This window comes from Silurus aristotelis (genome assembly GCF_946808225.1).
Source record: "Silurus aristotelis genome assembly, chromosome: 26".
Classification (NCBI taxonomy): Eukaryota; Metazoa; Chordata; class Actinopteri; order Siluriformes; family Siluridae; genus Silurus; species Silurus aristotelis.
The window spans coordinates 6,933,346-6,957,870 of NC_139599.1; the positions used below are offsets into that span (position 1 = coordinate 6,933,346).

Below are 24,525 nucleotides of genomic sequence, written 5' to 3' on the forward strand. Positions count from 1 at the left end.
TACACACTTTCACTTTAAAACAGTCTAGTTACACAGCAATACAGCGCTTCCCGGCGTTCCTGCAACTTCTGAAACGTGTCCTGCAAGTCTTCTTTTGGAAGCATTTCAGGAACCTTCTGCCATTCGTGCTGGATCTCAGCAACAGTATCAAAACGAAAACCTTTGAGCTGGATCTTCATCTTCAGGAAGAAGGCGAAATCTGCAGGAAGCAAATGCGGCGAGTAGGGGGGTGTAGAAGTGAGATCGTGTTGACCGTATATTCAGGTGACTGTGCGCACGTGGTCAGAATAGCAGACGTGATCACGCATATGGTCAGATGTACACAGGACGATATCTTTTGGCAAACCGACTCATGATGGTCGGTGCTTCCTGTGACTGTGCGTCCAGCCTTGTGCTGCCATCTGCTGGCATGTTACAAAATTTGACTGGAAAGTTTTTGATACCACCTCATTCGTTGATGGCTAATTAATACATTTTTTAACAAGACCACAATCATGGCAACTTCACCCTGAAAAACACTACTGTGTTTTGATTTATAAGCTCAATTACTTCCAGGTTCTGTGGGGTAAAGTGAGGAAGAAGTTATTGCCTTTACCAGTACACACGTGTCTTGTTTTCTATGGGCAGCGAATAAATGCGACACGTTGTAGGTGAGCCGAAAGGTATGATCTGTTCCTGTATCTCTTAGCTGCGTATTTAGTTCATACAGCAGTCCAGCGAAGGGGGAAAAAAAGTCCATAAAAGCTTCAAAAGTGCTTCATTACTCAGATTGAAAGATTTTAATTTCAGCATAAACACTGTGCTTTTTTTTTTTTTTTTTTTCACTGTACATGGCATTATATACACACACATTTGCTATTCACATGAGCACAGATAGTCGTTCTCTGGAGTTCCACATGGCTTTATATGACGTAACACTGCAATATATATAAAGGCCTGTGTTTTACGTAGCTTAACGTTAATCAGTTCAGAATCCACATGGCGAGAGACGGCCGCTTCGACCATGAATAATAAATTATCCTAATTATCCGATGTCTTCGTTTTGGGATTTAAACCTCGGTTCGGTGTTCGAAAGTTTTACTAAACTAATCTTTTCACATGATGCTGAGTCGGTGATCAGCGTGTAAAGGGGTTCGGGTCAGTTTGAACTGGCTGTAATGGGTTTCTCCAGCTCCAGGTCAGCAGGAGGTAGCACAGGGGGCACGGCCGATGGGCGGAGATGCCCGTAACAGGCCTGGCACACGCGGTTAGGCTCGTACATCTGCTGACTCGCCCTCTTGTGGTCACAGCAGCTAGCGCAGAACACATTCCCACAGTTCCTAAAAGGGCGACAGAAGGTAGGGAAATGTGTTAATCTGTTGAAGCCAAACTGAAATCAGGTTACAGGTAGAGTTTTAGATTTTTCTTTTTTAATTATTATTATTAAATATGCACTCATTTCATGTATATTTTTATTTTCTAGGTGGTCACAGTGGTGCCAACATGTACAGTTTATGCTTGCACTGGTGATAAGTTTCTTGCTTTGTAGTATTCGGACAAACGTGAATGAAATTCTCCCTGCAGAAAAACAAATTCTCATGAGTGCTTCTTGGTAGCGGTTCTACGGTACCCCAAGTCAGACGTATCGAACAGTACAGTCAGGACGGGCCCAGTCAAGGTTCTGAAATCAATTTCAAATATTATTCACTGTTGCTCCACTTGGGGGCAATATAGAGCAATAAACTCAGTTGCATTTATTCATTTAACCTAATTCATTTATAGTATATGAAACCATTTGGTAATCTGCATTCAGAATCAATTAATAATAAATAAACATGTTTAAGAGGCGTGTTATTGATTAAATACACTGATCAGGCAAAACATGACCACATGTCTAATATTGTGTTGGTCCCCTTTTTTGCTGCAAGAACAGTCCTGACCCATCAAACATTAACAACATTAACGTGCAGCAATGAGGACCCTTCATTTCATTCATTTGAAAGAAATTATTATTAAGCAGTATTCATACCATTCTTTAAACAATTCTTTTTTTTTTTTCGCCATCCCTTGCAGCGATGTGCTTTTCTTTCACCCTCTACCTACAAGTACTATCTTGTTAGCAATGTTGGCACCTCTGTTATTACTGGTGGATGAGGACAATAAATATGAGCAGTAAACATGTCTGTCTGGAATAAAGTTACTAATTTAAAATTCTTCTCTGGTGTAGGAACGGAAAGGAGAGAAAGGGACAAACAGATGGAAGAACACGGTGCATGCGTTAAATAAAAGAGGGGAAGAGGAATCTCACCAGGCTTCCTCAACAGGTTCTCTGGCACTGTAGGGAGAGAAAGGGAGGAGACAGAGGACAGGATGAAAAGTCACAAAGAAAGTGATAGAGAGAAAGAGAGACTGAGAGGACAGCAGAAGGCCTTAACTAACTAAAGAACCCAGCTTTATGTCACTTTCGAGACTACACTACGGTGAATGCTTAAAGAAGAAGGTGATCACTGTCCACATCAACTGCAGCAAGTGTGTTTACCAAAGTCAAGAAATGGCATTTCTTTGGGGGGGGAACATCTAAAGGTCATCTAATTCTTTAATGATTGGTCCATATATATTTTTTTTTTTCAGTAAAATTAAAAATAAATTATGAAATAACCATGTTTGAAATTTTAATGTTTAAAATTTTCAATTTTTAAAATGACACTTTTTTTCCCTTTTTTTTTTTCCCGCCAGCATTCTGGCTCCGAATAGATATGATAATAGATAATATGGTAAAATTCACTTTTACCTCCAGTTTAGGATTGGATTTCAAATATTGTGCACTGACTATATTTTACTGTGAGAATTTGATTACTGCAATATGAGTGATTTAAGAGAAAACAGGAAAAAGGATGATAACTAAGTCACTCATTTGTGTTTAAAAATAAATAAATAAATAAATAAACCAAAAGAGGGTTTTGTAATACACATTTTGTTTTTCAGTTGCGAATGAATTAAAAAAAGAAAAAAAAACAATGAATGAAGGCAATATACAGGGACCCTGTTCAAGAGCAGTGTTAAGTTTTTAGTTCTGATTGTCACAACGCCAGTCTTATTTTGACCCAAAAAAAAGGGATTACTGTATTTTCCGGACTGTAAGCTGCTACTTTTTTCCGCACTTTTTGAACCCCGCGGCTTAAACAACGAAGCGGCTAATATATGGCTTTTTCATGGGTTTTCCCGGTTTCACAAACTTCAAGCCAAAACACTGAGCCTCATGAAATTAGACCAATGAAATTGCAGAACGGGTTTAAGGTGAAGCAATGAAACTCTGTATATTAAATCAGATGCGCTCCCACTGAATCGGGCCGCACCACATCATAAATATGGATGATGTTCCTCTGACGTTCGACCTGCCGCTCACTCGTACTGTCTACAGGAAAAGCGAATCATTCATCATGCTGAAAACAACCGGGCATGAAAAAACCCACTTCACCTGTGTTCTGAGCTGCACGGCATCGGGAGAAAAGCTTCACCGATGATGATTTCTAAACGCACGACGATGCCAAAAGGAAAAACTCTCGAGAGAAATTGTTGTGAAAGGAAGGAGGAAGACAGTGAACAATGACTTTCTTGGTAGGCTACTGTTTAGATACAAGCCGTGTTACAGACACTGTCTTTCATTAAAGCCTGTATAAAGTTCATTAGTTTCAATGTAGGAACCTGCGGCTTATAGACAGGTGCGGATTATTTATTTTCAAAATAAAAATCTTTGGCAAATTCAGTGGGTGCGGCTTATATTTAGGTGCGCTTAATAGTCCGTAAATTACGGTACGTGTCTTTTATTCAATTGACTTCTCTTCTGAGTGAGTTTTTCTACAGGAAAACGTTCACACGCATGCTTATGTGGTAATCACACGTACTCTACGAAGTGGTGGAGAGAGAACCAATTATCAAGCTTTTTCTTTTTTCCTTTAGCATGGAAATTAATATTAACCAGGATTGTGCTTTGAGGTGTAACACTTAAAGGACGAACGGAGAACGTGTACACGAGTGAGATCAGACACCGTATTCACCTGCACTGCTGTTTCCTAGCAGCGAGCCAAAACTTGCTCTCACATCTGTAGCAGTGTGTTGGAAGGTGATCGGGATACCAGTGGGGGACCTGGAGATGGAGATGGAGAGAGCATAAATCATTATATATCATGAGCTATTGTATGCTTGTATTAGTTTTACTTTCATGTCAATCACAAACGGATGCAGGTGACAAACAAAAGACAGATCGAGCAACATCTACAGTTCACATATTAATAGTAAACTGAAAAAATAAATAAATAAAAAAACGAAGGAACATGACGTGACCTGAGTCACTGCTATCACCACAATACTTTCATATTTCTCCTTAACAGCACTTTCTAGTATTTTAGTCCACTTAACACAAATTCATAACTATAATTTAGACAAAAAACAATTATAAGGATATTCAAAGATACAGTGTCTGGCAAACGTCTGTTTTTCCAGACACGTTTATGTTCATTTATATGCAGCAAACTACGCAAAAAGGTATAAAAACACAAGAATTGGACAGTAAATGACAAAGAAAGTTGAAATTTTTTGGCTCTAACAGATAAACTAATGTAAGACAAAGAAAAGGAGGGAAGATGTTAGCAGACTGCCTCACACCCACAGTCAAACATGGAAGTGGAAGTTTAATGGTTTGCGGTTGTTTTGGAGTAAAAGGAAAACTCAACCATCATCGCTACCATTCCATACTCCAACACCATGCAATTCTGTGTGTACTGCAGCTACACAATGACCGGAAGCATATGTCCAAGCTCTGAACGCGTTATTCAGAGAGCAAACAGTCACTTGAGTGCTATCGATCTTTAAATGTCCTTTCCAGTCACCGCACCCAAATCCTATGGAACTGCTCTGGGATGAACTGCATTACAAGGTCAGAAAGAAATGTCCAACTAACAAACAACACATTCCTTTTTCAAGAGGCACGGCAAAGTATTTAAGCGAAATGTTTGGAGTGTGTAAAGCTGAAATTCATGCTAGATGAGGATTTTTTTTGACTGAGAATAATGTGTAACATCTGTACATTTATATATTTGTTTAGTCTTCAAACCATTAACCTACTTTACTTAATTTTGTCCTTACATTACCTGCATCCCAACCTCATAGCTAATCACATCTACCTCATGTGAATCGCACCTTAACTCCGCTATGACTAATGTCTACTTTTTATATATATATTAGTCCACTGTTGAACTCTAGTAACACTCGTTGCCTGAGCGATTCCTCGCCCTCTTACCTGTTTGTCATCAGGCTCCTCGTTTTCCCAGCCGCTCTCGGAGAAGAGCTCGGTGCCGCAACGAGAGAGATGCACGGCCTCCACGTTATTCTCCCCGTCTGGTACAGGAGTCTGTACAAAACAGTGGTTTATATGTCTTCATGCAGAACTACTTTGTGTTACTGATACTTATTGTATCAGATCAAGCAGAACACAGAACAGTCAAGATAGATATTTTAATAGAAATATTCCAGTATTTTAATCATATAAATAGATTCTGTTACACGTGATTACCAAAAATACAAGATTCTATGCAAAATTTCTTTAATTAGCATGCTATAGATACACTATATAGACAAAAGTATTTGGACACCTGACTTTCATGTATGAGATTGCCCCTGTTGACAAAACAAACTCTATGGTTTACATGGGTTAAAGTGGAAAATTTCCTGCTATAGAGCTCTGACCTCAACCCTACTGAACAGCTTTGGGATGAATTGGAATGCTGAATGCCCAGGCCTCCTCACCTCACCTACATCAGTACCTGTCTTTATTAACACCCTTGTGGCTGAATGAACACAAACCTCCACAAGCACACTCCAAAGTCTAGTGGAACATCTTCCCAGAAGAGTAAATCAGGGTTCCCACTCTTTCATGAACACCAGAATCAAGGATTTTTTTAAAGCACCCAATGTACACCACAGCATATACAGTATAGTGTCCACACCATAGACCTCCTACAGTACTTAACATTTTACACACTCTTTACATTCAAGTCAACGCAGTTCATACTGGTAATATAACGAGCGCAAAACACTACTCGGGAAAGTTCAAGATAACTGAAAATCAGGAAAATGCTTCGCGTGACTTTAGCGTGCATTAAAGGCAGTGATATAAGAATATTCGGTGCACATTATATATACACTGGCACGCAGAATATGAACTCAAAGCGTGCATTCCATTCATATTAAATCTGCTTGACTGTATATAATATGCTTTATTAATACAGAGTTCTTTCTTATTCTTATTTTTTAAGATCGTTTCAAATATTCTTGTAAAGTTATCATTTTCGCTATAAGGATAGCTATCCGGCTAGCACTTCATTTCATTGTATATATTGTATAAGATCAAACTGGGACTAAATGTGAAATGCGATATTCAAAAAGCACATACTGCAGTTATGAACAGGTGTCCGCAAACTTTTGGCAATATAGTGTATGATAGTAATAAGGCTGAAAAATGCTGAATATCATCTTGAACATTTAGAGGAAAGTACTATAGAGTTTAAAGACTGTGTGTGTGTGTGTGTGTGTGTGTGTGTGTGTGTGTGCGTGCACAAGCTCTATTTCTCACCAGCTCTCCACTGACGTGCAGCTGGTTCCACAGCGCCTGCACCTGCCTCTTCAGCGTCTCCACCTGCAGCTGGTGACCCGCCTCCATCTGCCTGAGCCGCACCTGTACAGCGTCCCTGTGCACGCTGAGGCCGTCCTCGCCCAGGTGAGCACCCTGAGCCAACACTCGCCCGTGACAGCCCAAAGACCCGCCGCTTGCTGTGGATGTCTGGCGACTCAGAGATTTTTGTGAAAAGTAGCCGTTAACGCAAGGATCTTCGCCGTTACACCCCGAGCTGTGGCTATTCAGCTTCGGGGACAGAGGCTGTGAAGGCGAATGGAGTGGGCTGGGTGTGTTTAATGCTTCTGAAGAGGTATCTTGTGGAGACGCAGGGTGAGATTTTAGGTTATTAGTTAAACAAAGATGCTGTTTAGTGGAGAAACATTCTTGGCCGTTAGTGACGTGCTCAGGAGAGACGTCCAAAGTGGCTGATTCCTCTGTGGATTGTTTTAGTGCTTTATCACAAGCTGAATCCTCACCGTTCTGTTCAGGGGTCGTGTCGAACAGCTCAGTTGGAGAAGGTGGACTGGCTCCCGGGGAGGAATCCCCACCCTGATCTGATAAAAGAATCCCATTTTCTTGTTTAGAGTCCGCATGCTCCACTACGTTGTGTAATCCATCGTCGTCTGATCCTGTCGCTTCAGGATGATGTGTATTACAACAGGCCGCTTGCTCAAGGTTCTCCTCAGGCTGGGTGTCTGCTGTTCGTTCCTCGGATCGAAGGTGCTCCTGCCACGTCTCGTTAAGGTTGGAATCACTGCAGCGACGGTTCGAAGCCAAGAGATTTGTTCCCTCGCAAGCTGTCAGCAGGTGGTCATAGGAACGAGTCTTTGGCAGCCTGGAGAAAGGAAACAGATCTGGTAGGTTTATTCATAGAAGTGTTTTCTCTCAGATATGCAAGAAAACGTCAGCTGCATTATAATACGCTTGAGGGGCTGATTCTGATTGATCATTTCAAATAACTAATAACTCCTTTTATATTTGACACAACCCTGACCAGGATAAGGTACTGAAAAAAAATGAATGAATGTTCTGGTTTATCATGACTAGAGATGCAAAATTCTGAGAATTTTCAAGACTGGAATGGGAATTAACGGGAATATATGGGAATTAATGGGAATAAACTGGGAATTTACAACAGTGCAGATGAGCATTTAACATTGAAATTAAATTTAGAATTATTTTGGTTAAAACAACTAGATTTAATGCAATTTTAGCTGAATTTTCCCCCCTGCACATTCATCACTCACATGCACTGTGCATTCCTCTATAACAGAACACAAATCTTTTCTTAAATCCTGCACACAAAATAATGTAAAAAATGTATTAATTGGCAAGTATTCACATAAAATAACAAATATCACATTCATTTATGTTTAAAACTGTGCAACAACATAATACTAACAAATGAAAGTCAGAATTTTTTTTTTTTTTTTTTTTTTTATCTGTATTATTTTGCATGCACTTCAGCTTCCAACCAAACAAATTGTTTAAAATTATGTTCATATTTTATACAGTTTATATAAACTTCCCCAAATTTCTTCCCATAAATGAATTCCCGTAAATTCCTGGTAAGTTTCCAACTTGGAATATTTAAAAAAACTTCCCAGATGAAGCTGAAAATGTACTGGGCCCTTCGCAATTCTGTTTACGACAGGTTTGGTTACCATCTAAAAAGTATTTAAGCATGAATGAAAAAAAGACAATTCTTGTAGTTTCTTGGATAATAAATAATTTTAAACCTGGCTGACTGATAAAAATGCCACTAGCTATAGCAGTAATCCCTAGAACAGCAAAATCATATGTGTACAAGGTGGTGAATATTGCACAGTGACCTTTTGTCCACTACACATCATATGTTCCATGTGAACCACTGGCACGAAACATTTTCTAATGAAACCATAGCCAGTGTCAGTAAATGAAGAGGTGGAAATAACTGATGTAAATACAGCTGACCGAACAATACGGGTAATAAACCACAATGCATGCTTCACTTACAAGCGCAAGCAAGAAAGAAATGGACGCACAATAGAGTGTTTAGGCTTTGTGCTTTGCACATGCTTTCTGAACCTTTTGTGGATTGAAACACGAGTTAAAAATAATCCACATCTACTGCATTTGACCTGTATCTCAAAATGTCCAAGCTGCCTAATGCTGGGCCCCTAAGCAAGGCCCTTAACCCTCAATTGCTAACTAAGATAACTTAAGTCACTTTTAAAAAGGGCGTCTGCTAAATCCAATGAGTGTGTGTATATATTATATATATAAACAACTAACAGACTTCAAGTGCTACAAAAAAGATGACCAGCATGGAGAGAAACTCAGGAAATATATTTTGTGTTTAGAGACTGTGTGTAAACAGAATACTCAAGATGGCCAATATATTATATGATAAGTGCATTCAGGACTGAAAGCAGATAAACCAATGGCACCCTTTGAGTAGAATCTAGTGCAATAATAAAAACAACAAAGATTGCAATCTGCTGGTGCATTTACCTGCCAGGGGGCGTGTCCTCAGGTGAAGCTGAAGCAGTGGAATAAGAAGCACATGACTCCTCACAAAGCAAGGAGGGGGCGGAGTTAGGCAGGTAGACTGCGCTCCACAGCATCAGGTTCCTCACGTGGCACACTGGGTGTAGCACCTGCCAGGACACGGATCAAACAGACAAATTATGAAATGGGAATAAAGGGCAATACTCTCCTGTGGTCCGGTTATATAATCAATAATCAAAGAAATATGAAATAATGATTACAAAAAAGATTAACTGTTTATAGCTGATTGAAAGGGTTCCTGGTTCAAGCCCCTGCATATAAGTAACTGCTACATCTGCTCCTGCAAGCCTCTTCTCTCTAGCTTCCTAACATCACTGAGATATACATTTAAAAGCCCTTTTACCTTTCTATATTGATCACTGAGATTATGGTACTGAGATTTAAATGGCATGCAACAGAGAGAAATGAAACAACCTTAAAGCATTGTGTTTGCTTATTATCTATAATCCCATGGCCAGATGTTAAACGGTTTTGCAAGTGCAACTTGTTAATCTGCTGACTGCTATTTAAAATGTTTGCCAGGTGTTACAATGTAAAGGATTCAGTCAGAGACCATGCTCAGCTATCATGTTAACAACACAAGTGAACAAGCCAGTGATGTAAAATGAATCCCAGACTGGAGTGTCACAGCAAGTGTCACACTATTTTTGGCCAAAGCCTTTCGATGATTCTTCTATATTCAATGAAGCAGAGCCATCGTGAGAACACACCGAAAACAGGTGGAGAACAGACGTACCGTCTCGGAGTGTTGGGAATATAAGATGTTATGGAAGGCTCTGTTAGCTGACTGAAGCAGAGACCAGACGGAGCAGGTGTTCTCCATTACGCCTCGTTCTTCTCGCTCTTTCGCGCTGTTGCACAGGAATGTCCCGAACAGACACGAGTAGGTGTGCTGCACCAGCTTCACCTGCGTAACACATGCCAACAGTTAGTGCCAAGTAACTGCTACATCTAGTATCTTTGAAAGAAGACTATTTAAAGAAATGCATGTTTTAATGTTATATACATCTATTAATGTTCACCTATACAAATCGTAATGAAGCAGTCATAATGCTGCTTAAACTGTAAATAAAACTGCTCCTAAATCAGGAGCCTCATGTAATGTGCACTTCGAACAGTAGGTGGCGCCTGGTACCAGAAAGGCCTCGTTGAACTGAAAAGAGCACGGAAACTGCCTCTGGAGCTGGTGCACGCAGTCCAACCACTGTAGGAAGACGGGGCAACGCTCGTTCACGTCCTCTGCGTTTTCCCCGTGTCCACAGCGGTCCGCAAACTTGTGACCGAATTCTAGCCACTCTGTTTCAATCAAAACCTGGAAACCCTGCAGAGATGAGAAAAAATATCCATATTATCAATTACTAAACAAACTCAATAACCAATACTTGAAGGTGGAAATATATTTGGAAGAAATTTTAGTATTCCTGTTCAAAGGGGTGTAGTCAAGGCAATGTTATCACACTGGTATGAGGTCAACACCATCAAAAACATGATGGCAACTCCTATCAGATGAATGATTGAGATTTAGATACTGAAATCCCATGCATGTCAAGCCGGTTAGTTTTCAGGGAGAACATGAGGGTATTTGCATAATGTGTGCATATCTATCTCTCTGTCTCTGTCTATATATTGTTGGTAATTTTTTATAATGCAGTTTTCTATTATTAATTTTTCTAACACTTGTGAACATCCACATTTACATTTTTAAAACACTGACCGGTAAATAAAATGCCTGCTTGGTAAAATAATATTCAAAATAATATTTTATATTTTGTTTTAAAAAATAAAAATTTTAAGTCAAATTAATACACTTTTTAATATATTATTTAATTTGAGAAATCAATTAAATTGACACAAATAAAATGGATTAAATAAAATGTAAAAAATGAAAAAAGGTAAAAAATAGTTTATATTTGTTAGACCTCATTTGGGCAATACAGATGTGTAAGTAAGTGTGTGTATGTGTGAGTTTACATTTAATATTTAATTTTCTAAAGATTTGATTTACTTAAGTGTTATACTTATTTCAGCATACTTTAATAAATGTCTTCATTTCTTCCATCTTTCATTTATTCAATCCCTCGTTATGTGGAATTGTCAGGATTTTCTGCTTTTAGGAGAAATGCTTCACTGTTGGGATGGTATTGGCCAGGTGATGAGCGGTGCCTGGTTTCCTCCAGACATAACGCTTGGCATTCAGGCCAAAGAGTTCAATCTTTGTTTCTCATGGTCTGGGAGTCCTTCAGGTGCCTTTTGGCAAACTCCAGACGGGCTGTCATGTGCCTATTACTGAGGAGTGGCTTGATTGGTGGAGTGCTGCAGAGATGGTTTCTCTTTTAGAAGGTTCTCCCCTCTCCACAGAGAAATGCTGGAGCTCTTTCAGAGTGACCATCGGATTCTTTGTCAACTCCCTGACAAGACCCTTCTTAACCCTTCTCAACCAATTGCTCAGTAAAAGAGTGAGGCCTGGTGGTTCCAATCTTTATCCACTTACAGATGATGGAGGCAGAAATTTTTCTTTACCCTTTCCCAGATCTGTGCCTCGATACTCCATAATCGTGTCCCGGAGGTCTACAGACAATTCCTTGGACTCCATGACAGGTGTGTGCCTTTTCAAATCATGTCGAATCAACTGAATTTAACACAGGTGGACTCCTATCCAGTTGTAGAAACATCTCAGGGATGATCAGTGGAAACAGGATGCACCTGAGCTCAATTTTGAGAGTCATGGCAAAGGCTGTGAATACTTAAGTACATGTGATTGTTTTTGTAATAAATTTGCAAGGATTTCAAACAAACTTCTTTTAGGTTGTCAATATTAGGTACCCGTATAATTTTTTTGGAAAAAATTAATTTAATCCATTTTGGAATAAGACTGTAACTAATATGGAAAAACAGAAGCGCAGTGAATACTTTCCGGATGCAGTGTAAGCAAATAAATAAAATAGTGCTTCAATGAAGTACTTGTGCGAAACTGTTTAGCCAATAAAAATAAATTTCCCTACTATAGACCAGGGCAAGAAGAGACATGAAGGTTTGTTACAGCACACCATGAATGAAAAGCATTCCAGGAATTCTTCCACGCCTCCAAGCGCTCTAAATTCCGGTATTTTACCTGCCTGCTAGGGTTAGAAACGTTCTTTTAAATGGGTTGGATGACAGATATTTATCTCTAATTGGTGGATTTAAAAGAGCATAAGAACACGAGACAAATTGGGCAAGATCTTTGTTAGGATTTCTGTCTAATCATGTGCATGTGTGCATATATGTGTGTGTGTGTGTGTGTGTGTGTGTGTGTGTGTGTGTGTGTGTGTGTGTGTGTGTGTGTGTGTCTTACCTCCATTGTTCTATAGTAGGGGTCAAGCAGCAGTTTGGACAGAGCCACTATCTGCGGCGTGCGATCCCAGCCATCAGAACAGTGCACCAGTACAGGCCTGCTGTCGCGATCCACTGCATTCACTACTAACAAAGACGCCTTGAGCAGCAGAGATAGATGCTGCAACCATTTAGTGCTTTCTAAAGCAGACAGCCAGCTGAAGCAGACAGATATGTAGGGGGAAAAAAGGAAAGAATTACACATACAGTGGGCGGCTTACTCAATGTATTCAACCAACAGAACTTTTTAATGTTTTGTAGTCTGGTCTGTCATCTGGAGGAGGGCTATGTGTAGGTAGAGTCACGATTATACTATATTCTTTGCATTTATTAATACATACATAAAAATAGAGATCAGAAATCAGAGCTGTTTGCCTGATACAAGAACTTTACACCCCAGACTCGTTTTCACAGCTCTACGATCTTTCACAGCTCTACAAATTTCCAGGATCAGGTGTATTCATAATCAAACAAATAATGTGACTCCTGGTGGTACCTGGATGCAGCAGCTAATTTCTCAACAAAAGGTGTAAATTATATCCAATCACAAATGTTACATCTGTAAACAGCGTTCTAACGTATATTGACTTTGCATTACTGCATTACACAAAGAATGTCAAATTGAGATTTGCTTTGAACTCCGTCAAATAACGAGTACTCGACAGCAAAGTCTTCATATGCCAAATTATTGCTTTTGAATTCGCAAACTTGAAAACAATCATTCCAACTGTGCAATCTAGTCTCACAGTCTAATAGTGTATTCACTAATTGTGTAGGGACTGTAGAAATGTAAAGGCAGTACACTCACTTGGCAGGATCGGGAACTTGTGCACAGAGAGCCCGTAGGCACTGGAAACTCCTCCTGATAGAGTGGATGTTGGCCATGCCCATGAACATTACCTCACAGTTTGGATAGTACTCTGCACAATATAGATCAGAATAGATTTAGTCTCATGGTTCATCTTCAATTTTTTATATTATATATATAAATAGTTTCTAAATGTTGGTGACAATAGTGTGAAAGCCTTCATATTAAAGTCAGTCCTACTAATTAAAATTCAGGTTTCATGAACACCAAAAAGGTCATTTTAAGTTGTGCCCGCTGCTATACGTGTGTATTTCAATAACAACGCTTACGACACCAACCTTGTTGACTGTTTCTATGGTAATGGTGCTCGTCACACCACAGTTACGCTAAATCCCTGATGGTTTCCGACAAATGTGCAAATCATAATGGCTTTAAAATCCTGTGTAGTGCAATACATGACCAAATGCAGACCATTTTAACCTGGAAGTGGAATAATGTGCAGTCCCATTGTGGGTTAGATGCAGTAAACGGTGAAACAAACACAGCAGGCTTTTGATATATTACTGATATGCTGCACGATGATGTTATCTGTATGCTTCTTTAGCGCTTGGTAGATAGATTTCAAAAGAACTAAAACATTCTGCATTTGCATTGACAGTTACAGGAGTACAGTCAATGCAGGAATATCATATCAAAATATTACCTTTTTAAAGGAGGGGGTGGGGTTTAATGGGGTTATCAGTTGAAAACACCTATTTAACTGTCAATATTTGATTGATGATTGATTCAGCTTTCATTTTGCTAAGGGGATAAACATCTTTATTGGCATATCTCAGAGTAGGAATAAGTACCAGTATACTCAGTGTATGCAAGTATGTGATTTGGTACACTATATAGACAAAAGTATTGGTACACCTGACTTTCCCAGCCACATGTGGTTCATTCCCAAACTGTTATGGCAAAGCTGAAGACACACAATTGTATCAGGTGTCATTGGATGCGGAAGCATTACATTTTCCCTTCACTTAAACTAGGAGACCCAAACCAGTTCCAGCATGACAATGCCCCTGTGCACAATACAAACTCCATGAAGAGATGGTTTACATGGGTTGAAGTGGAAAATCTCCTGCTATAAAGCTCTGACATTAACCCTATTAGAAACACCTTTGGGTTGAAGTGGAATGCTGAATGCACCCCAGGCCTCCTCACCTCCCCTACATCACTACCTGTCTTTATTAACACCCTTGTGGCTGAATGGGCTCAAACCTCCACAGCCACACTCCAAAGTCTAGTGAAACATCTTCCCAGAAGAGTGGAGGGAATTATAAGAGCAAACTGGGAATAAATGTGAAATGCGATGCTCAAAAAGCACATAACAATAATGACCAGGTGTCCACAAACTTTTGCCAATAAAATGTGTTTAGGATTTGCTGGCGCTCCTGAATCTTAGCAAATATATAGTCAGATTAATGACATATGCTTATGAAATTAGATTCTTAAGAATAATTACATGTAAATAAATACCTCTGTAATTTTCTCTGATATATTTGTATAATATTGAGGTTTTGATACTATGTCACAATGACATAAAGGACCATCACAGAGACAGTGGTGTCGGCTTTTTGTGCATATGTTAATAAACAGCTGGCTTTTTTTCGTCTTATGCTACCAATTGCGTAAGAAGCTCATCATGTTAAGTTAAACTTTAGCAAATTGATATATCAGCCAGGGCACTCTCTCATACAGTCTCTTATGTAGTATAGTAATACAAGTACATGAAATACAAGTAGGCGTGTGTACCTGGGCATTCACAGCCACCTCCTTTGGCACGATTGGCCACGGCAGCTGCGTATGACCTGGCATCCATTATTAGTAGCTTCTGAGGAGGCGGTGTATTCGGCTCCACTTCCTCATTGCCGTTTGTGATGTCAGGGTCTGATACATACAAGAGAACATCAGCCAGAGTCCAAATATCATCCTGTAAACAATCAAACGAAAAAAGCTTCTCACTTACCTAAGCTGCTGTGGACACAGGAGCCGTTGCTGATATGTTTAACAGCCACAGGGTCCATTCCACAGGCCTTAGCAATAGACTGCACCAAGTTCTCATCATCTGTATTCCGCCAGCCCCACCAGCTCACCTCAGGCTGCCCGCATCGACCAATCACAGCGCCTGTGCTATGATGTCTAATGGAAAAAGGGGATTCAGAAATTGCAGTAATTTATTCTGTGATTTAAAAAAAAAAACTTTTAAAATGAGCAACACGCACCTGTAAACAACAGATGGAATTCTCTTCCAGGATCGAAATGCCGCCACATTCTCTAGCTCTGTGTCAGTGACCCAGCTCGGCACCAAGATCTTCTCAGGGTAGCTGGCACAGAGTCTGAAGAGAGGAACACATTCAAGACACACACTTGGCCAACATATATATTTCTATTTACATAAAACAATTTAAAACTCCTCCTGCTAGGACTGATTTCATATGGATATATCATGATGGGATTATAAAGTAGCCTTCTGAAGCATGTGTTAATTTTCCTCAAGTATGATGTCATAGTTCAAATACTGTTCAGGTTTCCTATATACCAATGCAAATTTATTTAAATAACTGCATTTGAATATTTCATACGCAGTGTTTGGCTTCAACTTATAACTACATATAACATTTAATCATGCTTCTTATAATTATTATGTCATTCATAGTCAAAAAGTTCTCTCTGGTTTAATCACAAGACATAGAAGGGCTATAATTTGTATTATGCACATACATGCAATCATACATACATTTGAATGCATTTAAATGTTAATCCTTTGTAGTTTTATCAATTCAAGTATAATTGTAAAGGAATTTTATTGCAGTTTATTTCTAGCAATGTATTTAACCAAAAAAAAACAAAAAAACATTTAAATGTATAAGCCTTAATAAAATTATTGACATTTTGTGCAATCATTATTTTCCCCCTTTTATAGTGGAAGATAAAGTTTCCCAGATAAAGAGTCACCTGTAATTGTTGTTAATGTCTGAGATTCTCCAGGCACTGTGGGTGTCGAACCCCATCCTGCACACTTCGTGCTTAAATCGGTCCTTTACGGGTTCCCCTGGAGGACATCAGAAAAAAATATATAAATACCCCAAAGAACAAACTACAACCAATTCACAAATTAGAGCTTTAAATCCAGTCTAGACTTTTTCAATAGTGCAGTAATTCCCTAGCAGGCTTTTCTCCCAGCAACCCAAAGTGAGATAAATCCGTCTAAAGTCCTTTAAATCTGTATAATTATGTAAGCGTTTTAGGAATATGTCAGATGAGGTGTTATGTAACCTGTACCAGTGTGGCAAATCTCATCATAGAAGTCTCGCTCAGCTGGTACGCTGGCACTGCAGGTGTAGAAGGCGAAGGCGAAGAGCTCGTCGAGGCGAGTGGGAGGGCGAAGAGCTGCAGTAAGCCGACGCAGCCAATCCTGAGCCTGCTCCGACGAGCTGAACTCGCACCTGAAGACACACGGCACGGCGTTCAGGTTAATCCTGTACACCACTCACAAAACCGTACACTGTCACTGAACATTAACTGCCATGGGAGGGAGCAAAGTACAAAAATTTGAAAGGTTTTCAAATATAAAAAGTCTTACCAAAACAATTTCATGATTTATGGCAGAATAATGCATCCTATATATACACTGTATACACAAAAGGACTTTTGTTACTGACTTTTCCAGTCATGTGGTACTTCTCCAAACTAACCACAAAGTTGGAGACACACTGTTGTGTAGGATGTCTTTGGATGTTGTAGCATGAATGTTTCCCTTCGCTTTAACCTGTTTCAGCTCCATGAAAATATACCTGGGTTTGAGTGGGTTCAAGATTGACTGGCCTGCTCTAGAGCTCTGACCTGAACCCTAGTGAACACCTTTGGGATGAACTGAAAGGGTGACTGCCCCCAGGCCTCCTCCCCTCACCCTACATCAGCACCTGACTTTATGGCTGAATGAGCACAAATCACAACAAGCACAATCCAAGATCTATTGGAACATCTTTCTAAAAGAGTGGTGATTGTAACAACAGCAAATGGGGACTAAATGTGGACTGGGATCATTACATCACATTTCATTATCATACAACAGCCACATTCCTAAAACACACCTGATAACCTTGCAGTCCTTACAGATGAGGTGAAGCTGAGTCAAATCACGACACTCCACAGTCTCTATGAGCTGCAGAGGGACCTGAGAGAGTGAGAGAACGGTAAGATTAGAACGTGAGCTAGAAGAGGAACTCGATACAAAGGTTACATACATTTTCACATGACAGTCTAATGTGCTGTGGCTTAATGAAGAGAACTGCAGGCTTTATTAAACATGATGAATGCAGTTTTTGTTTTTTGTTTGTTTTTTAGCACCCTCTGCCTGGAGCCTTTCAAATGTTCAAAAACATGTCTTTCCTGCACATGAGCGTCACAGTGCAGCGTGCTCGAAAAACAAAAACCACAGGCATGCACAGAACAAAGGCTTTTGAAAGGGAAACTCACGTTTACAATGTTGTCTTTGAACTTGATGTGAAGGCGGTAGCTAGTCAAGGCGATGACAACCTCCTCCGTCTTTTCCACATACTCCACGCACTCGCCGTGCAGCACCGGGAACGGGACCTACACACATCGACATTACACAACCACAATCCAGTCATTAAAAAAGGAAGTAAAGAAAGATGTGTATAGATCTGCTTGCAGGGGGAATCTTGCCTGTAAATGTTCCTTTTCCACATCGGGACTCCCAGCCTCTGGGCTGGGCTGCTCCTCTTCACCCTGAAACACACACACACACACACACACACACACACACACACACACACACACACACACAATAAGTACTGTTGGTCCCTTAAGATCCATTGTCATTAATACATCATGATTATTCAGTACAAGGAGATATATGTATAGAGAACACACTCACCATGGCCCCTGTGCGGGTGGGGGAGGGGGTTGGGGAAGGGTTCCTCTCCGAAGAGGACCAAATCTCTCTCTGTCAGATCTCGACCTTGTGAAGATTTGTTAGCACTGAGGCAAATAGAAAGAATATGTACAGTTTAGATAGGGCAGGGCACAGAAGGCACTTTAAAAGTTATACATTCTACACCACAGAATGGGCAAATGTGATTGGACTGTAACGTGAACGGTAGATTTAGAATAATAGATTTGTTATGTAGTATGTTATATAACTTGCACACACAAGTCTTATATAGATGATGCTTTACACAATCTAAGCCTAATAATAATAACCAGAATAACAATAAAATACTATTGTTTTAAAGAAGCTTTTTGTTAGGAGGCGTTTGTGTGACATTTCTGGAAGAAGGCTCAGGTGCCAGCACTTTGTAACAGTCAGGATGTGTGTAGAGTTTCCCAGCATGGAAGAGAAAGACTCCAAAACAGAGGCGTCGATGCGTCTTTTTGAGTTCGCAAAAGAGAAAAGGCGAAGCTGTTTCTCGTTGCTGTAACGCAAATGATGAGAGGAACTAACCTGTCTTGCTGATGTTTGTCTCTCAATATTCAACGTTTTAATCCAGTTTTTGGTAATCACTAAACCCAGCAGATCTACTATTCATTTCTGGGTAGTTAAAATCCATGTGAAATGAAAATACACTGGCAGTGGAACAGCATATTGTTTCCATAAAAAAATTTAAAATAAAAATAAATAATTAATAATTTTTTTTAAAAAAACGCTTGTTGGTGACAAATGATTTGTGAAAAAGACTCACCCTGACTAGCCGAAGGCTACAATTACTTTCAATTGATCAAATGTAAAATATTTTCAGCAGATAAAAAAAAAAGAAATTTATATTTTTGTGAGGGACAAATGATACGGTCAGTACCAACGTCAACGGCGTATGCGGGAAAACTGACAAAACCGACAAAACCGAGCAAAACCGAAAGCTCAGATATCTTTAATCTGTGATGTGAGGACAGAACAACAAAAAATCTTTCCAAGGACATGCTGGTTTGTTGTCGAAAGAACGAACGATGTCGAAATTGTTTAACAGTCTTCATGTAGCTACCACTTTTTTAGCCGAGTTACTTCCCGGTTAACTAAAACAAACGACTGGGCATCACACATAAACGTATGATTTGTCAATATTAAAACTTTCTTCCAGACACAGCATCTTTGAGACCGACTATCCGGAGTATCATGTCAGTGTTCCCACGCTCCAATTTGCTTAGTTTGTCTCTATACAAATGAAGGCAGCCTCAAGCTCTTTATTCGCATTATACACACAGCAGACTGGAAAAACAATGATGAAGCTACTGAGACCGAATTCTCGCTCGTGCCGTGCGTTCAATCAAGAATGACTTTGTACCTCGTATCTTATCTCTTATCTCTGCCTGAACTATGAGAGCGATGGAGTGGGAAACCACTGACCCCTAAACAGACCTGCTGGGCCGTGTGTTACCCGATCCGATGCGAGATACAAGCTGAGACCCAGAGGAGATAACGTCAACATCAGGCGCGCACGTGTGGTAGACCTTGTTTACACACACGGCCGGGAAAACACAACCAATCCCGCTGTTAGAGGTGCAGAAATCTCAACATGATGGATTTAAGCGAACCTGATGAACAGTCCCGATCCACTGTTCCTGTGTTCATGACGATGTTTCTGTGATGAGGCGTCCAAAGAAAACCAGAAAACTCAAAGCCTTCCTTGATGGCACAATTCTACCTCTATCTTAATGGCGGTTTGAATTTCTTAAAATGTGTTGAGGAATCGAAGAGAGACGAGGCATCATTCGTGTAACGTGCGACGTAAAAAATATCAACTTTCAGCCCCTTAAAACCTGAACATAATCCACCATTCACTGCGTTCAGAACTATTAAGGAGTGGCACAGCGAGGAAGTAAAATCAAGAACTGCTTCCTATTCTTTTTTACTTCAGGACACCGACTTTAAATGCTACACATTTCTTTAAAAAAATAAAATTGAAAAACACAACCTGATAATAAGAAACACTAATAAAAAATGTGTTGTATTCATTCAAGAAGGACCAAATAACCACAAATACAATGATGCACTTTAATCCAAGGTCCGATCCAAAATACTGTCTGTGTAAAGTTTCACATATTCGGTGTGTCCATGTGGGTTTCCTCCTGTCCTTGTTTTCATTCATTGCACTTTTAAGGAAAAGAGGAAACGCTGATTATCCCAGATTTATTTAGCTCTGGTGTACAAGTGGTATAGCACCTGTTCAATTCAATAAATTTTTATTACTATAGTATTTTTAACAATGAAAATTCTCTCTTTACAGAGATAACGAGGTTATAAAGCTGTATAAGGAATGTATACGTTTATTGCTTACGAGTTTGTTCCTTATCATTTCAAGTTCATTTCTAGAACTTATGCTCAAAACCAAAACATTCCTTTCAGCTATTTCACCACAGAAATCGAGCTAAAGCAGAAGTCACCTTGTTGAGTGTTCTATTCCCATTTCACTTTCTCGTCCTGTGCACCTGAGAAGACCCGAATAGCCGCCATGTTCCTGATGGCCACTGCTGATTCAAACCATCAAACAGGGGTTGATTAGCACCAATAATGCCGGTCACGAACGCACTGACTCAACCATGATGACCATAACGCCGACCCGTGGTCAGGGTTTCACCTTTGAACCTGGGCTTTCATTAAGAAAAGCGCCGTACTCGACTCTTTAGCAGACAAGACTAACAGATTCGGTGCGATTCGATGTGCAATAATAAAAAGGTCACTCACTACACTATTTGGGTGGACAAAAATAAGAAACTACCACTACAGTCATAAAGCAACACCCAAATATCACACAAAAACAGACGTGCTGTGCGAAGAGTTGAAAAACAAGCTTTGCCGTGTAATATTCACCCTTCAGAAACTGAGACGACTGCCTCGGATACAAGCACAGATCACGGATTGTTGATTTCCAAAACATCCGAGAGGTGTGCGAGGGCTTCAACCAACCGGATCATATGACTCTCGCATTAGTGGTGAAGTGTGATGTGTGATAAAAGTCTGGCCTGGATGATAATTAACCATCGGAGACGGTTTAGAATTGAACTCGACAAAATATTAACTCGTTTTTCTTTCACTCCAAAAAAAATTCATCAAATTATAAAGAAATTTTTGTCCTGGTAGAGTATTTTAATAGTACTACAAATAGTACTAGCCATAATTATTCCAAATCTAACACGCACATCAAGTCACAATTAATCGATGTGAAAAATCTAATTTACATGATACATGCTACGTTTTGTACTAGTACATAGGCAGATTAATAACGCAAGCAAACTGTATCAGCAACAAACCCTCACCATGAGCACCAACGATCAGGGCCACTGGGTATAAATTAATACATGTGATCACTGCTGGGTTTTTCTTACAATTTTGTGCATCATACTGTAAATGGAAACTCTGTGTGTGAATGGGAAACAGAAAAACCTCAGACCACACTCACAGTAGGATTGCTCTCAGCAATTATTCGAGCCAATCATTTGGATTTGTATCTTCACGAGTATTTATTTGCAAATTTGGTCACTGGAGACATTACTTTTTCTAGTGTGAATGTAGTGTAGATGAAGCACATCATCTCCAGATTCTGAACGCCGCCATGGCACAAATCGCTGCCCTACGTGCCTCAGTCAAGAGCTATCAATAAACTTTCTTTCGGCTTTCTTTTGGCTTCTCCCATTAGGGGTTGCCCCAGCGGACCATCCGATTTGGCACATCATGTTACGCTGGATGCCCTTCCTAACGAAACCCTCCCTATTTATCCGGGCTTGTGCCAGTGCACTCGATCAGCCATTGGGGTTGGTTCCCTGACCCTGATCGAACCCGGGCCAAAGCAGTGAGAGCACCGCGTCCTAACCGCTAGACCACCAGGGACCCTTGGTCAAGAGCTATCGATACAAAAAAAAAAAAAAAAAACCATGAAATGATCACGTTTGTATTCAGTCCCGGCTTGCACTCAGTACACAATGCTGGTCCACTGTATGACCAGGACATACATGTGTGCTTCCTGCTGCCCAATATGATGTCAGTTCCAGTACTGCTGTGGTTCTTCTTAATGAACTACCTCAGCAATCTCGACTCATCATCTGTGGATGGTAGCTCACAAGCTGCACTTCACTAAAGCAGCTAAATCTCACCCACATACTGGAGATTTGCACGTACATAACTGCTGCTGTAATCCTAATCACTACAACAGCCAGCCTTTCAACACATTCAGCACCATTTAACTTTACAGCTATAGAAAAGTAAGCAGTTCTAATCTCATGTTCAGGTGACACCAACAACAGAATGGCTTTCTCTTTGTTCTCATGGTTTCTTCTTCATGTCATGTCATATCGGGCAGTTGTTTCTTACCATTGTTATCTCCGACACAGGTACTGAACATGTTTGAGGTTTTTTTTTTTTTTTTAAACATAAATATGCAAAAGAATATGCCCTTATATAACCTCCACAACCCTGTCATTTACAAACAATAAAAAATTAAAAGTATGCCATATAATAATATAACTGCAGTCATGTGCCTTTCGTTATGTATCAGACGAAAACAAGGCTGCGTGCAAGTTTTTAAAAACAAGGAGGCAAAAGTGGGCATGAAAAACAGATATCTGGCTTTTTTCGAGATGGACAGGATTCGATACATTTTCAGGACTTGGGAAGCAGTACTCGAGGTCACATATTAAGGAAAACTCCACTAGAACGATTTGCAGATCGGCTGTAATGATTAACAAGTACCCAAGATTTTGTTCATAATGAAACTGACTGAAACTTCAGTGAGGCGTCAGTGACGTGCGGTTAACGCTGCTGAGCGACAGGCTGCTGATTGTGCACTGATGCAGCAGCACTTTACTGCTTTATTCCCATCAGCTTCTTCTTCATTTTAAACTTTTAGAGCTACAACTTTCATGCCAAATCAGCCATCAACACTACTGCTTTTATCACCTCATAGACCACTAACCAGCAGAGTCAGCCTCAGCACAACCGCATTGCAAGGTCTGGTTGCGAGGTGCATGCAAAGTGTACTACGTTTGATTTCCCATTGACTCATGTGTGTGTGTGTGTGTGTGTGTGTGTGTGTGTGTGTGTGTGTGTGTGTGTGATAGAGAAAGGAATAGCAAGCAGGTCATGTTTTTAGGAGCGATCTGTAAAATCTGACTCATATATGACAATATGATAGAGGTTGTGTGCCACCCAGTTGTACAGTTGTGACCGGAATGGAAAAAAAGAAGATCAAATGAGCAGCAGAATCATATGAAAGGTTCAGTATGAAATGTTTTTCAGGGCAGACTTTGCTCTAAGGCATTAGGGTTTGAGAAAGTGGTAGATGCCCCCTGTGTGCCACCCCTGCTGCTGCCACCCCTGCTGCTGCCACGCCTATGACCAGCAGCTGCAACTACAGATAAACGAATGCAACCCAAATGTGGCTGATGTGATAAAAGGGAAATGGCACTTTTTGGGGCACCGTGTGGCACGATGTGTCCTTGGCAAGCGCTGTTAACTGTCCTGCAAGCTGTCTAACAGTAAAGCACTACCGCTTCGGGAGATCAACAGCGTCCACATTGTCCTTATTTATGTCTACAACTTATATAGCCAGCTTATTTTTTCAGCTAGCTACATGTCTGCCACACACACAAAACACACACACACACACACACACACACACACACACACACACACACACACACACACACACACACACACACACACACACACTCAGCAGGATATCTGCGTGGAAGGACAAGGAGCTGTTGTTAGATGCACATACGCGAGCACATACGGGTTTATACGCGGAGTCTTGTATTTGTGTTGTGGTTCAGGAGGAGGGCGGAACCCCGTCCAAACAGGCCGAGGAGGCCTTCCACCCAAACAGCCTGCTCATTCACTCACCTGACACGGCTCCTTCTCACCCGAGACTGGCTCTGTTCAATTCTTTCGACGGTTATGTCCGAAAATAAGCAAACCGCACCAAAGCGGCAGGAAGAAAAGGGAGGTTGCAGAGGAGAGCGGCGCTACGAAGCCATCGCTCAGATATCTATCTCTACTGACTGCTAGGGAGCGGGGCAGGGACGTCATCACGCCCCGACGTACTCCGAGGTGCTGACGACGTGACGACGTAACGACGTACGC

The 24,525-nt window shown here is 40.4% G+C and overlaps 1 protein-coding gene across 2 annotated transcripts; it reads right to left on the reverse strand.

Moving 5' to 3' along the window:
- Positions 1-764: 764 nt before the first annotated feature.
- On the reverse strand, positions 765-24,500 carry LOC310720767 (phosphatidylinositol-3,5-bisphosphate 3-phosphatase MTMR3). Of its 2 annotated transcripts, none has more exons than XM_083531791.1 (19): positions 24,306-24,500; positions 18,331-18,434; positions 18,120-18,182; positions 17,910-18,026; positions 17,525-17,607; positions 16,713-16,876; positions 16,386-16,482; positions 15,653-15,766; positions 15,397-15,569; positions 15,183-15,317; positions 13,383-13,494; positions 12,537-12,732; positions 10,338-10,523; positions 9,939-10,109; positions 9,146-9,291; positions 6,611-7,487; positions 5,279-5,389; positions 4,038-4,126; positions 765-1,319 (listed from the first exon to the last, which is right to left on the reverse strand). In XM_083531791.1, exons 2-19 carry the CDS (start codon positions 18,331-18,333, stop codon positions 1,139-1,141), a joined length of 3,018 nt encoding a protein of 1,005 aa, XP_083387917.1. In that variant the 5' UTR covers positions 18,334-18,434; positions 24,306-24,500; the 3' UTR covers positions 765-1,138. The 2 variants fall into 2 exon arrangements, with proteins under 2 accessions (XP_083387917.1, XP_083387916.1); XM_083531790.1 differs by having other exon boundaries at positions 24,286-24,500.
- Between the last annotated feature and the right edge of the window lie 25 nt (positions 24,501-24,525).

Bases quoted from the DNA above. Each gene is read 5' to 3' on its own strand.
- LOC310720767 (XM_083531791.1), bottom strand. The intron at 15,570-15,652 runs GTGCGTGTTGCT...TTTTTCCATTAG, and splicing joins ATTCCATCTGTTGTTTACAG to ACATCATAGCACAGGCGCTG. The intron at 4,127-5,278 runs GTAAGAGGGCGA...CTCCATCTCCAG, and splicing joins AGGAGCCTGATGACAAACAG to GTCCCCCACTGGTATCCCGA.